This window comes from Mus pahari, chromosome 19 (genome assembly GCF_900095145.1).
Source record: "Mus pahari chromosome 19, PAHARI_EIJ_v1.1, whole genome shotgun sequence".
Taxonomy (NCBI): Eukaryota; Metazoa; Chordata; class Mammalia; order Rodentia; family Muridae; genus Mus; species Mus pahari.
Genome location: NC_034608.1, coordinates 43504023 through 43524094, shown reverse-complemented (window position 1 = coordinate 43524094; position 20072 = coordinate 43504023). Strand labels below are relative to the sequence as shown.

Below are 20072 nucleotides of genomic sequence, written 5' to 3'. Positions count from 1 at the left end.
CCCCAAACTCGTCTCAAGTATACTGGAGGAAATTCACAGCTGTTTGTAGCACTGAAGTTGCAAGCCAGGACTTGGTAAGTTTCTGACTTCTGGTATTAAGTGATCCCAATTCACAACTGCTCTATAAAAACATTTAAGTTCAGTTCTGCTTGTCGCCATTTCCCCAGCAGGGCCCAAGTTCCACTCTAGACATCCATTCTATCCAAACTGAGAGACAGCCAATTGATCTGGAACAACTCAGAGAACCACTCGATTGCGTAAGGGGTAGACATGAAACCCAACACAGTGTAGTTTACAGGTACGGCTGCAGAGACACCTCCATCTTGTTTGATTAGGGATGTGACAAATCTTTGATTTGTATTCGATTCCTACTCGGATAGTGCCGTTTCAACCCCCCAATTTTGCAATTCGGTTGATTATTAACCCCCCAATACATTTTGGATTTTCTTAATTGTTCTTTCTTGGTAAAGTGGCATTTATTGTGACTGTTAAGAAGTGCTGCGGCACGTCCACACACGTCATGCCATGTGGGAAGAACGTTACTGAGGGCTGTAATGGACAATCAGTGTCCAAGTGCGAGGAATCACCAAGGACTAGACGAGAGGCCTCTGGACTTTGTGAGGGAGAGAAGAAATATATACTTGGGAAAAAAAAGGCAGAGAAGAGTGTGGAATTTTTTTTTTTTAAAACTGTGTGTAATACAAATCCAGCCAAAACAATAGTGCAAAAAGTTACAAAGCAACAATCTCTTGGGCTAATGCAGTAGGCTATACAGCCGAGATGAAATGTGCAGATCAGGCACGGTGAATACCAAGGAACCAAGGAGACGGGTAAGATTTCCACCCAGAGTTTGTTTTAGATTCCCCCCCCTCCAAACTTTCCATACAACAGACAGACATCTAGATCAGCCCAGCAAGCTATGGTGGAATTGTGCAGTCCGGAAGAGACTGTGGAGAAACAGGTCTCCTGAGGCCATGAAGATCCGTAACAGGCTGGAGGGAGCGCTTGGTGACTAGCCACGTTCTGTGGTGGAGGAGGTGGCCTCGGGAGACTGTTCTGGTTACTGGAACCTTCTTAGCACATCCCATCCTACAAGTTTGCACTGAATGTTTCCTGACAGCTACAAAGGAGGGTGCCCGCCCATGTTAATGCTGATTCAAAAACACAAGGACACAAATCTATCTCTTTCATCGCTGGTGTGTGGAGCCAGAACACCACCACAAAGTATTTCCTTGGCCTAAGAGATCACTGAATTAACAAGGAGTTTTAACAGAAGAACAGGAGTGCTGTACTGAGAGGCTTGCGAAGGGAAACACGGGTACCGCCAATTCCGATGAGTTTCTGAAAATGCCTGAAAAATGACAGACCGCTAAAAGCAGCTGTCCTGTTGTTCTCCATGACAACGGCACTAATGTTAGAAAAAATAATAAGAGCTTTTAATGATTGCAATGTATACAGTTTGGGCCATTTGGCAAAACCCTGCAGATGTGTATTAATGATGCTTTATTTAAAAACAAAACAGTCCATGTTGGAATTGATCAGGGTAAGTTAAATGGTGGTTTGTTTTTTTAGGCTGGACCCATGATTTAAGCTGTACCCATCCAGCTCGGACAAAAAAAAAAAAGATAGAGAGAAATCATCTGAATGTTAAAGCAATTGTTCAGTCTTGAAGAAGAAACCAGGCCAGAGAATGCCAATAATAATGATTGGCAAAATCAAAATCAAAACAAAAGGAACTTTATCGAGCCGCCGACAAAGAACTCTTGCACGGAGACTCCAAGTCTGGAGTTTCTGGGATGAAATTGTACAGGAATCTCAGTCCACAGTTTCCTCTTTCGCTGCGGAGACGGAGCTGTCACTGAATCTGACAGAGCCCTGCGCTCCTCGGTCCGCCGACCCTGTGGAATGGTGGAAACACAACGCAATCAGGCCTCCTAATCTCGCAGCGATCGATCGCGATGTCTTTTCTTGGAGCTCCGCCAAGCGGTGTTCCCTCCGAGAGGCGTTCAGTCCTGCTGAGGATCTCCACGGAGACCATCGCTGCAGACTTCTCCCCGAGACTGCAGACAGGCTGGTGTTTTATTTTATTTATTTTAAAATAATGCAATTTGCCCAGAGTAAACTACAGGTACTAAATACAGTTTGAGCTCACCAAAATTTCACGAGTCATGCTATGGAGTTTGTACTATACTCAGATTGCACACAGAAAACACATAGAAAAGTTTAAGGCTTCTTAAACTTTGTGCATATCTCAAAGAGATTTACATAATTTGGTCATCTACTGGTAGCCATAGTTATGCTAAGGGTCAATTTACAAAACGATTGCACAGCACTGAAGGAGGGGGGGGGGCATCATTTTTTCCCAGTCAAGCTGTCCTGTCTGATTTGCCATAGTCCATTTTTGACAAGCATTAATAGCTACTATTCGGTATTCAGTCGAATACCAAAAGTGGATTCGTCACATCCCTAGTTTATAAGCCAGTGAAATCCCAAAATCTTATGGAGAAAAGTTGGAAACAATACCAAATCTACATGGTGTTCTCTAATTTATCAAAACGAAAGACTTTTCACATGGAAGTACAGAGTAGGATCAACTGTAGAAGTCTCTCTCTCTCTCTCTCTCTCTCTCTCTCTCTCTCTCTCTCTCTCACACACACACACACACACACACTCTCTCTCTCNCNCACACACACACACACACACACNCNCTCTCTCTCTCACACACACACACACACACACACACTCTCTCTCTCTCACACACACACACACACACACACACACTCTCTCACACACACACATACACACACTCTCTCTCTCACAGACAGACAGACAGACAGACAGACAGACAGACAGACACACACACACACACACACACACACACACACACACACACACACACACGGAGGGTGAAATTCCACACTGAAGAGCAACAAAGATTTACAGAGACAGACAAAAATACATGAAGCACAAATAAATTATTCTTAGAAACTGGTTTAATCAGGAAATGCAAAGCAGCACCTTAGAGTAACTCACCTTTCTGTAATCCGGTCTTCAGGGAAGCCTGAGGACCTGTTTCAACCTGTTTGGACAGAAAAGTACAACATTAACTGGAGGGTTTTTTTCACTGGTAGAAAATAGAGGGAAAAAATTTTACATTTTCATCAATCTAAATAGTGATGAGTGATCCATGTCATTGAAAGCCTAAACTCAATCCCATCTTCTGGGTCAAGTTGTCTGTCTCAAGGTCACGGAGGCGCAAGCCCTAGCTGCCTGTGCTGAGTACCAGGTGACAGCGTAGCCTCATGCTCTTTAGCAAAGACTTCCCACCACGCCCCTGGTGCTTGGGGAGAACCAGAGCATTTTCCTCAGTGTCTGTTTCTGTGACCAGCCCCAATGTTGCTAGGAACCCCTCCCGCCCCAAAGACATTAGGATAAATGTTTACTTACTATGATACTCAGGTTAATGTAACTCACGCCACTTTAAGACCCTTCCTTCCGCGCCTGCACTCACAGCTAAGTTGCTGGCAATCGGGACCCTCTCTGTAGAGAGTGCTACATGGCTCCATACAGCTGGAAGCTCAATACTTGTGCTGCTAGAACAAACTTAATACGTCTGTGATATTGCATTTGCACTTTCTTGAGTGTCTTATGAACAGTGTCTTGATCCTACATTAGGAGAGCGAGATCAGAAGTTATTCTGCCAATGTTTATGTAGAACACGGGGTACTGGAAGACTGAACCATTGGAAAAGGGAAGAGATGCTGTTTGTAGAAGTTCCTGTTTAGGCTAGGATGGAATTTTATGTTTCTTTAAGATGTGAAATATGCATGTTGAAACACATTTTGTAAATATGTAAGGATTGTTCTAAGCTTTTTAAAAATTTTTTATTTTTTTTTTTACAACAGGTAAAAAAAACATACAACAGGAATGCTTTTTGTACGATACAATTAGTTGTACAAATATAAAATCTTCTAAACAATCACTGGTATTAGTCTACTACTAACTATATATAACACAGTGGCAGTAACAATTTGTCCCATTATTTTTACTCATTCTGCTTGTTTATTTTAAACTGACTGGTCACAGACTGAATTTGAGAACCAGGTGGCAAAGTCACAATTTCATTTTGGTAACAAATACTATAGATTTGTCAGACTTGAATTTTTTCTTTAATTTCCTAAATATGGAAATTATATGATAAATAACAAATATTACTGAAATTTTAGCTAACTATTCTCAAAAAATGTTTTATATGCTTGAGATACTATAGAGCACCCACAAAGTTAGCCTTTAAATTTGGAAGTTTTAAATTATGAAGATTTTTAAATAAAAAAGGACATACTCCTCCATGGTAAATTGCTTTAAAATATTAAACTTACTGTAACTAGTTCTGAAATTTTAATACTAGATGAGTGGGCTATAAAAAATAAATATTCCAAAGCTGGTTATGGTGTCAGACACCTTTAATCCCAGCAATGGGGAGGCTGAGGCAGGTGGATCTCTGTGAATGCCTGGCCAGCCTGGTCTATAGATTTCATTCCAGGTCAGCCATAGGCTACATCCTGCCTCAAAAAGTAAAGAGAGGGGAAGGAAAGAATGGGGACCAGCTCAGTGGCAAAGTGCTTACCTAAAAATGGATATTCATTCATTTTATAAAAATCAAAAAAAAAAAAATCTGTGAGTTTATAATTGATAGAATCACTTCTCAGAATTCTTTGAAAAGGTAATTTCACATGTATATTACTACATCGATTACACCAGTTGAACACATTCAATCAAAATGTAGCCCCTCCCCACACACTTTATACTTGAATATTGTTTATCTGACAGTTTCATTCCAGATGAGTGCCATTCTACTGGGGAAAAAAATAACATTTCAAAAGATCTGTGATACCAACAGAAAAACCAGACCATCTATGATTACCTGATTCTTAAATATAAGAATATAAATTAAATTAATTTGATTTGTTTAAAAAATAAAAACAATATATACCAGCAGCTTAAACCAAAAATCAAAGTTTTTAAAAAGGGAACTCATTGATAGTTCCGAGGAAAATTCATGGAAACGTGAACTCATTGTGCTTATAACAGAAACTTGAAAATGAATGTCAGGGTCTCGCCCTGCTGGCTTCTCATCTCCCAAACCTGTTCTCTGTGAAAATGCTTGAAGCACCATCACAGGACAGCGGTTTGAGAAGTCGCCACCGCAACCCCGTCAGGACAGGAGGAAAGATAGTTCAGGAAGGAGGCCAAGGTGGGGAGGATCTTTCTTTGGTGACAAGAAATAGGCCACCACATTACAGATATGCTTTAACTCTCTACATGTAGGAAGCCAACCTGCTCCTTTTTGATCTTCTTCTTTGGCACGGCCTCGGTGGACTTCTCTGACTCTGACCGAGTCCTGGCTGACCTCCTCTGCTGCTTCTTCTCTGCGGGGCCTAGGAGATGACAGAAGCACACACATCAACAGCGACTCACTTAAGCACTGCTCAGTTCAGCTGCTTACGATCCAACCAGACTCTTGACTTTTAAATTCCATTATTTACAGGATTTTAATTAAACGTCAGTAAAAACTTTTACATACTTGGGAATGCCGAATTATTTAATAGCTCCAATAAGCTGAGACTAAGCTCTATAAAAGATCCTACTTACACAAATATGGGGGACTCTAGTTTTAAAGTTAGACCAAAACAGCAGAGGCACAGTTGACACTGAAGGTGGATAAACACACTTAGGAAGTGTAATGTCAGGAATGAAGGGCTGCAGGAGGCTAATCTCAAACAGAAAGAGTAGAGACAAACAAAACAGGAATCATGGGAAACTAATTACAGCAAATTTTTAATATTTTTCATGCTAAGTAGTAAAAAATAAGCTTAATGGTGAGTGTGAGAGTGAATGTGAGTGTGTGTGTGTGTGTGTGTGTGTGTGTGGGAGAGAGAGAGAGAGAGAGAGAGAGAGAGAGAGAGAGAGAGAGAGAGACTCACTATTTAGTCTTGGCTGACCTGGAACTCACAGATATAGAAATACAGAAATGACTCTGCCTCCTAAGTGCTGGCATTAAAGGGATGAGATTCCGGGCCTAAGATCAGTACCGTTGTTTAAAACATAAAGTGCTAAACACTTACACGGACTGCATGTGAAAACTAGAGCTGACCTGGCAACTTGAAAGAATGCTGAGCCATGAGTGAGTCTCCTTGGACACCATAAACAGCAATGCCTTTACTGCAGCCATTTGTCAGGTCTTTAGTGTAACTGACCACAACGCCCTTTCTACACAGAACTCACTCCTGCGCCAGTGGAATGGCTGAGCAGGTAAAGGTGCATGACACCAAGCCTGATGACCTGACTTCTGTCCCCAGAACCCACAAAGAGAGGACCAGCTCCCCCAGGTTGTCCTCTGACCTTCAGCCACATACCTCCTTTACAGACAAGAGCCAAGTGTCTCTCATGCATAATGCAGGTAACCTTCACAACTCTCCATCTGACAGCTCTGAGTTACACAGAAATGCTTTCCTTCACCTTAGCTCAAATCCAGAAAAAAGAAGAATCCCACTACTTGGGTTCTGGAAGAATTGGTAGTTTGGCAGACCACATTTTACTTATTTTGTGTACCTGGGCATGTGCATTGATATGGGTACTCAGGCCACAGTGCCAGTGTGGTGACCAGAGGACAACCTGTGGGGTAGGTTCTCTCCTACCCTGTGGATCCTGGGAATCAGATTCAGGCCATCAGGTACCTGTACCCACTGACTATCTCCCTGGCTATTTTTCTTTTCATGTGTATATGTATGGGTACACTTGTGTACAAGCAGTCACACATGTGTGTATGGGTGTGTGCACACCTTGGTACAGACACAGGCGAAGGCACTATCAGGAATCAAACAAACTCAGGGCTAACGAAGGTCTCCAGAGCCACCTTCCAAGGCTGGAATACAGGTGGGCTACCTCACTCATCTGGCAGTGTGGCAACAGTGTATTCAGAGCTATAATTTATCTGCTTCTAGCACCGGAGTCACAGTCTAGTCACAGACTGTCAAGGAAGGTTCTGGAACCATCTTTAACTCTCAACCTTTCTTCTTAAGCAGATAAAAATGTTTACTAAAGCAAGAGACAGCCTGCCCTCAGGATGAGACCAGCTGAGGCTGTCAGAGCCCCTGCTCTAATACAATCACCACTACTCAAGAACTACCTAGAAGGAGAAAACAACTTGGAAGCAGTAACAAGCAAACAAGTAAGCAAACAAAACCTGCTGTGTGTAGGGGACGCGTGGGGTTGGCAAACTGTAGTCACAGAAGCTGCCGCTGCACTTTCTCACTGTTACCAGATCGGGCCTTTTTTATTTTTTTATTTTTTTTGAGATGGGCTCTCATATAGAACAGAGCAGCCTTGAACACACCACACAGTCACAGTCAAGGGTGATCAGGGAGACCTGACCTCCCTGCCTCCACCTCTCAAGTGCCGGACCTCACAGGCACAAGCCAACAGTTTATGTGGTGCTGGGGATTGAACCAGGGCTTTGTGCATGCTAGGCAGACACTCTACCAACCGAACCATATCTCAGCCCAACATGTATCTTACACAGGGCGGAGGAACGACTTCTGAAGATTATTCTGGCCAGGTGGTGGTGGCGGCATCGGTGGTGTGCGCCTTTACACCCAGCACTCAGGAGGCAGAGGTAGAGAGGAAGGTGGAACTCTGAGTTTGGGGCCAGCTTCATCTAAAGAGTAAGTTACAGGACTGCCAGGGCTACAAAGAGAAATCCTGTCTTGGAAAACAAAAATAAAAAATTATTCTGAAAGCTACTTAAAGAACAAACACAATTTAAAACCACTAACAATTTTTGCACTTATTTTCTTAAGTGTGTGTGTATGTGTATGGGTGTGTGTATGTGTGTGTGTATGTATGTGTATTTGGAAAATAATGTAGTAACCTAGTATGAATATAAATATCATTCTTCAAAATCATAGAAATGTCAGTGGTACACAGTTTATGTATTTAAGTTTTTAAAAAAGTTCAAGGACTCTTGGCTTGCAGTTGAGACGATGGCACAGTGGCTTCTACGGGGGAAACAGTCTCTCTTCTGATCCTTGGGCCACTAGAGTTATCTCTACAGGAGAGAAGCAATGATTTAAAAAGACAAAGCGTGCTTGCCAGCCAAGCAACAGGCGAAAGGCAAGCTCAAAGCCCTGGCGCCCATCCCTGAAAGCAGGTTCTAGTCAAACCTCAGAACCCAAGCTCATAATGTGTGTCTGATAATCAGACGGCCTTTTCCTAAGTTCAAAGAACAACACTCAACTCAAAGAAAACAAAGAAAAGTTCACAACAGAACTTGAAAATTAACAGATTACACAAGGACATGATGTTCAGTAGCTGAGGGGAAGAGAGGGAAAACGATCCATTAATAAAAGTTGTGGCACTTAAGAAGTGCCCAGTAGCAAACGAAGAATTTGTTTTCTTCCTTCTTGAGAGACTACAGGTGTGTAAATAAACATCTGGATAATCCTCTTAATGTAAGACAAGTTAACAAAGCTGCTATAAAAGCCGATATGCCTATTTGAATAGCTGAGGCCAAAACGTTGTTGTTGTTGTTGTTGTTGATGATGATGATGATGTTACAGTCAAAGAAAGTGAACACTGCGTCTTGGCCAGTCAATGCAAAACCTGAGTCACTTGCTCGCCTTCAATTTCACTGCATTAGATGGTATCTGACATGCTGTAGACAGCAGACTTGTCGGCATTCGCTACTCCCTCATTCAGTTCTCCTTCCCTGCCCAGCTTGGTCCTGGATAAAGATGCTGTTCACTGTGCCTCATCCAACATGTACCCAAGCCCGTGTGAACTCCCACACTCTGTCCTGCAACCCTCACCCTAGTTTTTTGAGATAGTTGGTCCAAGTCCTTTTCTTTCTTCCCTTTTGTTCCCTCTAAGGCAGGGTTTTTCTGACTATCCCTGCCTGTCCTGCCCTGAAACTTGCTCTATAGACCAGGCAGTCTTCAAAATCAGAGATGTGCCTGCCTCTGCCTCCCAAGTGCTGGGATTAAAGGCCTACACACCACCCCTGACCCTGACCCAAGTAGAATGGTGGTTGTTATATAGTTTTTGTAACAATTCAGATTTGACTTAAATTCAACTCACAAAAATAACCTTCAGTTTCCTCCGTCACAGACTTGCCTGACTGCTACTGACTCAAGACCTCTGTTTCTTGGGCGGCAGAGGCAGGTGGGTTTCTGAGTTCAAGGCCAGCCTGGTCTACAAAGTGAGTTCCAGGACAGCCAGGGCAATACAGAGAAACCCTGTCTCATAAAACCAAAAAAAAAAAAAAAAAAAAACCCTCTGTTTCTATTTCTACTTTCCAGACTCTGACTCTTCCAGAAGATTATGTGATCAGTATAATATTACAATATAAGAAGTATACTGAGCCAGTGACGTAGCTTAGTGGGTAAAGGCACTTGCCCCAGAGACCCACACCGTGGACCAAATGAGCCCTGGGACCAAATGACTCCATCAGAGGAAGGAGTAGCAATCCCACCGGTAGGTAGGTTATCAACCAGAAACTCTGGGGACAGGGTTAGGGTGGCGGGTGAGGCCAGGGGATCTAGAATCCAAAGCTAGCCTGGACTACATTGGAAGAATCCTGTCCAAAACCAAAACCAAACTAAACCAAACCAAACCAAAAAACAAAACAAAACAAACAACCCCACCGAAGCAAACCAACCACCCATAGCAAGTCCTGGAGTTATCTGGAGTGTCTGCAGTGCCTGGGGTGTGGGAGCTGATGCTGGTTGGAGCAGTGGGAGGTGGCAAAAGGCAGGGAGTCCAGGCAGACTGGGTTCCTACCATACTCTAAGAAACATACAAACACATGCACATGCGCGTGCATACACACATGCACACACACACACACACACACACACACACACACGTGCACACACACAAGCTTAAACCTGAAGGGTCTGGCACTGAGAAAATTAATCAAGAGATGAAGTGGTACACCTTCAATCCCATACGAGGGAAGCAGAAGCAGGAGTTATCTTGCCTTCAGGGCTAGCCTGGTCTATAGAGTGAGTTCCAGGACAGCCAGGGCTATGAAGAGAGGCCTTGTCTCAAAACAAAAATAGACAAAAAGGTTGCTTAGCAGGTGTCTAAAATGGTCAGTATGGGGAAAAAAATAATCCACTAATCTGGGTCCCAGGACTATTCAATGTGGCCAACGTATGGCAGAACAGAAATGGTTCAAGTTTTTTCTTCCTAAATTACAAAATCATTTCTTAGAATTCAAAATCTTTTAAAGAACAAAATGAAATAAACTCTTATTTCTAAGATAAGATTCTAAATGACCAAGCTAATTAAGATTTTCTCGTTCAGTTAAATGTTGAACTTAGGCCAGTGTGCATACCAGGCAACCACTCTACTAGCCTACAGGGATGGGGGAGGTGCCGAGACAGGTTCTTACTCTGCAGCCCAGGCTATCCTGGAACAGCCCAAGCTAACTTTGGTTGACAGTGATCTTCTTGCCTGGTCTTCTGAGTGCTGGAAACCACACACATGGCTCGCACCCCACTATAGCATTTTATTTTGGCCCAAGGTTTCACTTGGAACTGGCATGCTCATGGAAGACTCTCCAACTTATTACAGCTTTATTTCTACTGACTATAGGAAGCAAAATAATACATAATACTATTTCTAATAATACACATTAAATATTCATTTTTTCATTCATATAGTACTGTTACTATGAATAACAATGTAGCACACGATCTATTAAAACTAAGATACATATTAAAGTCTTTTTGAAAAATAGCTTCAGTCTGATAAGATGGCTCAGTGAATACAGGTGCTCCCTGCCACGTCTGACCTGTTTGATCCCCAGAAACCACGTTAAGAGACTGTCTTCCACAAGCAGTACCCTGAGACCTACATGCATGCTGTGGCATGTGTGCAAGTGCACACATACACACATAAATAAGTAAAAGTAATTCAAACTTTAAATACAAACATAGCCTTAAAGTCTTCCAAAGGTACAACCTTACTAAATACAGGCATTTTTCTTTCTGTTTTTGTTGTTGCCATTTCCTGTCATTCTGTTTTGTCCATCTCTGGCAGACCTGGAACTTGCTCTGCAGACAAGACAGGCATCAAACTCCCAGAGACCTCCCTGCCTCTACTGCCAACTCCCCACCTCAGGCATTTCTCTTTTAAGGATGAGGAGCCACTAACACTGCACACATCCAAACAACAACTCTGTTCCCAACAGTTAGATAAAGGAGCAAGTGGTGAAGATGAGACTGTCTACTGCGGCTGGAGAGGAAGCTGCTGTCCTACGCTACAAAATACCAAGGACTTCACGTGCTTACAAGTCACAGATGTAACACCCCCTCCCCACGCCTTTTTCTGTTTGTTTGTTTTTCCTTTTTCGAGCTGGGATGTTGCTGGTTTCTTTTAGCTGGGATTGCATGCACACCACCATGTTCAGCATAGAATTTATAGCTATACTCATAATTATGGAACAGTGCTGGTATTTAGGGACAACAACTATGAATACAACTCTCTAGCTCTGATTCTATTGTTCTAAAAGGTTTTTGTTGTTGTTGTTGTTTTGTTTTTTGAGACAGGGTTTCTCTGTATAGTTCTGGCTATCCTAGAACTCACTTTGTAGACCAGGCTGGCGTCGAACTCAGAAATCCACCTGCCTCTGCCTCCTGAGTGCTGGGATTAAAGGCATGCGCCACCACACCCGGCCTTTTTTTTTTGGTTTTTCGAGACAGGGTTTCTCTGTATAGCCCTGGCTGTCCTCGAACTCAGAAATCTGCCTGCCTCTGCCTCCTGAGTGCTGGGATTAAAGGTGCTCGCTACCACGCCCGGCCCTAGAAGAATTACTTTTAAAAGCCAAATGCTGAATATGCTGCTTCCGTGCACGTCTGTGCACATGTGCTCCAGAAGAGGGCGTCAGTCCCCCTGGGGACTGGAGTTACAGAGTTAGCCTACAGAGAGAGCAAGAACTCTCACTGTGAAACCCTTGTGCAGTGTGTCATTATGACCTGCCTTCAATCACCGTTGTTTACCTTTGACAATGAAAGTTTCTTAGGAACTCCTGAGGACAGAGCCAGGCGCCCGTCAGTCACACCCACCTGCAGAACCAGATGTCGCCTCCGGAGATGATGCGCTCTGAGCCGGCTTTTCACTTCTCTGGCTTGGTGAAGAGATTATGAGCCTGTCTTGCCCCCTGACACTTATTTCTGTTTTGTTACCAATTCCCTTTAAAATGAGGTAGAATAAAAAGACAAGTTAGCAGGCACATAACAGTGTGAGCTTATAAAGATGACGTAACGTGATTTGTAATGTTGGTTATGATTAGTCATTATCAGGGTGCATTTTAATGAGATCTCTTGAAAGAAAAAGGAAAATTTGCCTTAAGTCCAGGTGATAATATTATTTTTGTTTGTTTGTTTTTTATTTTGTTTTTGTTTTTCACTGCAGGGTTCCACAGTATAGCCCTGGCTGTCCTGGAACTCACTCTATAGACCAGGCTGGCCTCGAACTCAGAAATCCGCCTGCCTCTGCCTCCCAAGTGCTGGGATTAAAGGCATGCGCCACCACTGGCCGGCAAATATTCTTAATAAATAAACTTACATTACCCTGTTTTCTGTCAAAAAAAAAAAAAAAGTAATTCCTACCCTGAACAGTTTTCTTTACACCACTGTCATTTGGTGAAGTTGCTTATTGAAAAGGTAGAAAGGTCACTGTGTCTTGAGATGAGAATACCGTTAGATAAAAGAGATATGCCACTGACATTACAAGCTGAGATTAAGTAGGTAACATGGAACAGACAGACAATAAGTGCAGTTAATTTAGATCTTAATTTAGGTAATTTTTTTTTTTAAAGATTTTATTTATTTATTATATGTAAGTACACTGTAGCTGTCTTCAGACACTCCAGAAGAGGGTGTCAGATCTTGTTACGGATGGTTGTGAGCCACCATGTGGTTGCTGGGATTTGAACTCCAGACCTTCGGAAGAGCAGTTGGGTGCTCTTACCCACTGAGCCATCTCACCAGCCCAATTTAGGTAATTTTTTAATGTAATGAAATAAGAGTAATTTTAAATGTTATTTATTTTTCAAAAGATCAATTTGTACGTTAGGATTTATTTATTTTCATTTTATGAGTGTTTGCCTGCACTTATGTGTACCACATGTATGTCTAGTACCTGCAGCAGCTAGGGTGTAGCCTGGGACCCTCTGGAGCAGGAGTTATAGAAGGCTTAAGTCACCATGTGGGTGCTGGGAACCAAACCCAGATCTATGCAAGAGCAGCAAGGGTTCTTAAGGGCTGAGCCGCCTCTCCAGCCCCAAAAGATGAAAGTTTTTGTTTTTTGTTTAAAGATTTATTTATTTATTATATGTAAGTACACTGTATCTGTTTTCAGACACACCAGAAGAGGGCATCAGATCTCATTACAGATGATTGTGAGCCACCATGTGGTTGCTGGGATTTGAACTCAGGACCTTCAGAAGAGCAGTCAGTGCTCTTAACCACTGAGCCATCTCTCCAGCCCAAGATGAAAGTTTTATCTTGAATTTTCTTTAATAGCCTTAGGGTATTGAGGATATTTTTTCATACAGAAGTAAATAAAACTAGCTCTAAGAATAAAGGCAATTTGCATACAAACAATATGCAAATGCTGCTATCAAAAGAATCACATTGGGGCTAGAGGTGGCTCAGTGGCTAAGAGCACCTGCTGATGTCTAGGGGACTAAGTTTGGTCCTGACACCAGTGTTGTGGGGCTCACAACAGCTGTAAGGGATCCGTCACTCTCCTCTGGCAAGGAAAGGAAGTAAGGAAAAGGGAAGTGGGGAGTGAGAGGACGAAGGGAACGGAGAAAGCAAAGGAACAACAAGGAGAGACATCAGGTGGAAACCAATTTAAGCTTTTCTGGGAAACTTAGCGCTGTGGTGATCAGTTAAACCCACAGGCAGAGAGAATGGATGCGGGACTCTTGATATTTCTAAAACCATTTCTAAACATGAAGCATCACTATATTTAACTTATTATTACTATTATTACTATTATTATTATTATTATTATTATTATTATTATTATTTTGGTTTTTTCAAGACAGGGTTTCTCTGTATAGTCCTGGCTGTCCTGGAACTCACTTTGTAGAACAGGCTGGCGTCGAACTCAGAAATCCACCTGCCTCTGCCTCCCAAGTGCTGGGATTAAAGGTATGCGCCATCACTGCCCGGCTTTAACCAATTATTTTAATGTCTATATATACATATCTATGCTAATGGGGAAGAAAGAGTATAATTCCTTAATATACTCATACATGTGATACAATTAAATCAAGATCACAAACTCCAAGTTATGAAGTGGGCTGGAAGGCGTGTACATAGTCCAGTGTCATCAACAATTTTGACGCCTGCAAGCCAAAACTTAACTGCCTGAGATGGAAACCAAGGGTGGACTGAGGGAGCTTTGCACAGAAACCCAGGGTGGACTGATGGAGTTTTAGTGACTGACTTATACCACTGATTACCCTTTCCAACATAGTAATGGAATTTCTTCTCTAAAACTCAACAAGCTATCCCAAGCTAACAGGAACCTAACAAAACTGCTGACATGGCAATGCCAAGCTAGATGTGTGGCCTTTCCTCACAGCTGCAAGCTGGATGGAAGGAAGGCTGGGCAAGGCCTGAGCACAGCTGTTAGGAGGAGTGCTGGCCAGGAGGCAGGACTAGCCAGGCGATCTGCCTTCTGAGTGCTGGGATGACAGACATGCACTACCAAGCCCAGTGAGGTGAGCACACCATTTAATAGAACTCACCATGTGCAGACTTAAAGATATGCAGGAAATCCTCACTAAACCTGCACGATCCAACCCAGTAGCCACATGGGGGCTGATCTGAAATGTGGATAGTCTACAGTAAGACGTAAAACACGAGCTTAGTTGGTACAGAGCTTGCCTATGAAGTGCTGGGCTGCATCCTGGGCACCAGTGTATGCTGCACGGCTGTAATCTCTAATCCCAGCACTTGGGAGGTATAGGCAAGAGAATCAGAAGCTTGGGGTCAGACTCAACTACACAGTTTAAGGCTAGCCTGGGCTATATAAAGCCCTAGAGAGGTTGATGGAGGAGGACATACACTGAATTCGAAAGAGTTAGATGACAGAAAAAAGGAGACAGCTCACCAATCACTTTGTACTGACTACATATTGAAATAATACAAGTACATTGAGATAAATGAACTGTGTAGATAAAATTAAAACAAAACAAAAACCTACTGCTGGTGCAACCAAACAAATCAGCAGGCACAATTATTCCAGTAGGTTTTTTTTTTTTAATAGCAATGGTTAATTCAGATAAAAGAAAAATTTTAATAAAAATCATACTTTACAACAAAGAAAAACTAACTCTACAAATTAGAAACAGGCAAACTGCCCAGTTTCTTCCAGGACTTTCAGGAGCTAAGCTCCATGTTGGCTGCATTGCTCAAGATTAATCTACCACAGATGGGGATGTCACAAGAGGGAAACGGGAAGAACAGAGCTTTTCGCCCAGAGTAAACGAGAATGTACGCTTCAAATGCAGTGGATCCAAGGGGGATTTAAATCACATTCTTAAGTGGTTTTTAGTAGCATCCCCCAAACCCCTAGAGAACAAGAGGTACCTTCGTTGAATAAACAAACTGATCAATAAACTTCCCATCTCCTGTTGCATTCTGGAGAGCAAACACTTGTTCAATTTTCACAACTGGAGACATATTACACTTCTGCAAATCTAGGCTCCCTTTGTGCATTGTGATGGAGGCTGGTAAGGACTTCCTTGCGGCTGCCGTTTTCCAGGCGATTTTAACAGGAGGTGGCTCTTCCTCTTCCAAGCTAGTATGCCGCCTCTGGCTCTGTCTTCGAAGGTCAGTACTTGATTGTGAGGAGGCCACCTCCCCAGCATTGGTCTGTTCTGGCTGACTGTTCAGCACAGATCTTGGTCTTCGGGGTTTCTTGACTTCCGTCTTAGAGGTAACATTCTTCTTTGCTTGGGATGAAGCCTCTTCTGGCTGCTTATCAATATAGATGAAAGTGTACTGTTCTACTCTTTCCTCCCGAGTCATTTTCAATGCTTTCTCTGCATGAGCAATGCCAATATCCCACTGGGCACGTTCTCTCTGAGGTCGGGGTTTCCGAATCTTTATGAAAAAGATAAAGAGTCTTTGTATGAAATGTTTAATCCAATAGGCACATTAAAATCAACATGTATCTTTCAAACACTCTGCAATTTTTTCAAATACACATAAATATTTTTAGATTCTCTAGGCAAATAAATAGAATGTGCTGATCCTATGCCATGAATAAACTAGTATTACTCTATTAAGTGGCATGAAGGTCTGTTCTTTTATTTATACTTCTTTTGATGACTACTCTGCTGAACAACACCCCAAAGAGGAGTTGTTCCACATCACATCTGTTGAACAGTAACAGTGAAAGAGAGGAAGGACTACAGACAGGGCTTGTTTTCAGGGGCCAATAAACAGCAATGTTAAACGCGCTCCTGCAGAGTCACTACTCCCCTCCGTATATAGCTAAGTAGTCAGGTACTGTGGAGACATGTGGCCAGTTGATGCCAATATGCCAACAAGGACAGAGTGAAGAGAAAGGAGAAAATCCAAGGGAGCAACAAAACAAAGGAAAGTCAGTGTGGGGGTGGGGTGTTGTATGCGTGTGTGTGTGTGTGTATGTGTGTGTGTGTGTGTATGTAGGGGCGGGTGGTTATAGGGTGGTGGTGAGCAAACCCTGGATGCCTGTCCACAGAGGCTGAGCAGAAGAGTCTGCACTGGCAGGAGGGTAAGAAGGCTCTGAATGAAAGTGAAAGAAGCTAAATGAAAGGATGAGCAAAGGAAGAACTGTTTAGACAGGGCCAGGGAGGTGCTCGCACAGGTGCTGGCCTCTACGCCTCACTAACCATCCCTGGAACCCACATGACAGAACGGGAGAAACAACTCCTCCAAGTTGTCCTCTGACCTCCATACACACTGCAGCAAGTGAGCTATACATGTATAGACAAAATAAATACAATAATAGTGCTGAGCAGAAAGGCACACGCCTTTGAAGCAAGATTCAGGAGACAGAAAGGCAGATCTGCAGGAGTTCAAGGCCAGCCTGGTCTACAAAGAAAGCTCCAGGCCAGGCAGGTTTACAGTGAGACTTTATCTCAGAAAAACAACAAAAAGGGATAATAAAATTTTTTTAAAGAGGCAGACTATGAGATGGCATAGTATATGCTAAATGTTGATGACTAAGTGTTTAAATTAAAGTCTTGTAAACTTAGCTAAAATCCTCTGTGTCCCCACACAGATGGAGAGATGGCTCAGTCTTGAGCATATGTACTGAAGGCAGGCATGGTGGCAAACACCTTTAGTCCCAGCACTTAGGAGGCAGAGGCAGGCAGATCTCTGTGAGTTTGAGGCCAGCCTGGTAGTTTTAGGATACAGTGAGTTTCAGGACAGCCAAGGATACAAAGGGTGACCTGAACCACGCCCCCTGCACCCCTCCCCTGGCCTAAGAAGCATGCACTGCTCTTTCAGAAGACCCGAGTTAGAGTTCCAGTGCTCAGAGCAGGTAGCTCTCAGCTGCCAGTCACTCCAGCTCCAAAGAATCCGATGCTTCTGGACTCTGTTTTTTGTTTTATAAAAGTAAATAAATAAAGATGATGGCGATAATAATTACTATTCTTTTTTTTTTTTTTTTTTTTAAATCCTGTGGTAAAGTTTAGTTGGTGTTTGCTGCTGGTGGTTAAAACTTGTTCTACAGACCAGGCTGGATTTGAACTCACCCAGACTTGCCTGCTCCTGCCTCATATATGCTGGAGTTAAAGCACAGGACACTCCTAGCCAATATGTAGCAAATATAAAAAATTAGAAATTTCTGAATTATAAGAGACCTACACTAATTGCATGATATACTTAAAAAAATTACCTTTATGAAACCTAGAACTGAGTATGTATAATGAATATGCCAATAACATAAATAAAATATAGCCAAACTAAAACAATAAATTTAAAAAATCAACAAGAGAGGAGAGAGAGAGAGAGAGAGAGAGAGAGATTGATTTATTTCCTGGTTCATAACTCATGCTCTGAGATGAACCTATTTACTTAAGCCTTCTGTACCATACTTTCTTGATCTGTTGAAAAGAACAATACCTTATTTAAATCATTATAAAGATTAAATAAGCATATCAATACTTTAAACAACTTATTTCACAGAAAGTACTACACAAACTTTTGTACATGGTTTGGCCTTAGTTTTTAAGGTACTTCTCAGTGTGTAGCCTAAGTTCACTTTAAACTTTGGACTCTCCTATGTTAGCCTCCCAAATGCTGGCATTACAGATACCATACATCTGGTTCTTATCAAGTATTTTTAAATCTTTGTTAAAAATAAGTTTATTAATAAAGAAGAGTTATAGGAAGATATTTACAGAAAAAATACTTACAATCCTTACCAAATAAGTGTCATTACTATCCTCTGAATTTGTGCACATCAATTTACAAGAGATTATTAAACTGGTATTTGAGATAGGAGCCTGTGTATCCTAGGCTAGCCCTAAACTCTATGTAGCAGAAACTGAAGCTCTGATCCTCCTGCCTCTACCTGATGTGCACATGCAGTTTGTGTGAAAGAAATGACCTAAGGCAGGGCTTTATGTCTGCAGCAAGCACTCAATCACATGAGCTACAGCCTCACAGTCTTAGCAGTACTGTCACAATGTTGCACGACATAGACAACTACGTATTTATTATGTTTCTGAGAAAGGGCTTCACTGTGTCGCTCTGAATGGCCTGGAACTTGCTATAGACACCAGGCTGGCCTCACATTTTAAAGTGATACTTTAGGCTTTAATGTATCAGTGGACAGTGGGGTAGCTCAGCAGCAGACTGCTTGCCTGCCATGGGAAAAGCCCTGGGTTCCATCTCCAATGTAACAAACAAACAAACCATCAGGATTAGTAGGCTGCATTACCTTCTGCTTTTCAGAATGATTGCTGGCTTGCTTGGCTGCCTCGGCTAGTAATTCTTCATACTGTTCGTGACCTTTGTATTCCCGTACCCGTTTCTCATGAACCCATGCCCTCTCTGGCTGGTTGCTAAAAAATTGGACATGATATTCCCGGGCACCTGTAAGTAAAAACTCATATTAATTATGTTAAGACATAAAAATCCACATATACTTTGCCAAAGAGACCTTGAAATACAGAGTTGTTTTTTTTTTTTTTTCTTCAGCATTTTCCATTAAAACTTGGACATTTTAAACTGCCCAAAGATATGTGACAACACTCACCAGCCTTATAACTATAAAGCTATAAAATCATTCAGGATGATTAAAATCGGGGCAGCAAGTTTTAAAGAGAGAGAAATGTGAAGCTCGGCTAACTGCCCCATTTATTACTTTGATTGTGTAATTTACTTTTTATTTGTCTCCAATATTTTTACAAATTGGAATACAAACACAAAACATTTCCCACCAAAACAGAACATGTTTCTTTGAACTTTTAAGAGCCAAATACTGATCAGATCACTTTGTTAGCTATATAAAAATGAGATTGTTTTAGGGGTCCTGTGACCCCGGATGCACTAATAATACCACGATGATTTCTCTTTATATTTAAGGCAGAAAAGCAGTAGCAGATAAAACTCCTGGCATCTCAACACAAATACTACACGGAACTACATCCAGCCATGGGGTGCCTCACTGCCACACACAGGAGGGAGGGAGGGAGAGAGGGAGGGAGGGAGGGAGGGAGGGAGGATATAGCTACAAAGGGATTTGTTAACATATGAAAGATCTTCCTAAGACAAGAATTTTTTAAATGGCCAGTGCATGCACACAAAATCATGGATGGTAAAAGACCCATCAAAGCACAATATAGTACTTTGACCTATACAAAACAACTTGCAGGGGTTGTTTTTTTTTTTTTTTTTTTTTTAAATCTTTAAAGATTTATTTATTTATTATATGTAAGTACACTGTAGCTGTCTTCAGACACTCCAGAAGAGGGAGTCAGATCTTGTTAC

General features: G+C 42.1%; 1 protein-coding gene across 8 annotated transcripts in view; it reads right to left on the bottom strand.

Moving 5' to 3' along the window:
* The window catches only part of Nsd3 (nuclear receptor binding SET domain protein 3), a 113652-nt gene that overhangs the window by 40673 nt on the left and 52907 nt on the right, over positions 1 to 20072 (bottom strand). For 6 of the 8 annotated variants that reach the window (XM_029532272.1, XM_029532273.1, XM_021219910.2 and 3 more), the window contains 5 exons: positions 19021 to 19175; positions 15672 to 16187; positions 12129 to 12255; positions 5338 to 5438; positions 3034 to 3079 (listed from right to left, as the gene is read on the bottom strand). In XM_029532272.1, coding sequence (XP_029388132.1) covers positions 3034 to 3079; positions 5338 to 5438; positions 12129 to 12255; positions 15672 to 16187; positions 19021 to 19175 — 945 coding nt within the window. Of the gene's footprint in view, positions 1 to 288; positions 1899 to 3033; positions 3080 to 5337; positions 5439 to 12128; positions 12256 to 15671; positions 16188 to 19020; positions 19176 to 20072 lie in introns of those variants that run through there. The other 2 variants (XM_021219913.1, XM_021219912.2) reach the window with 1 other exon arrangement.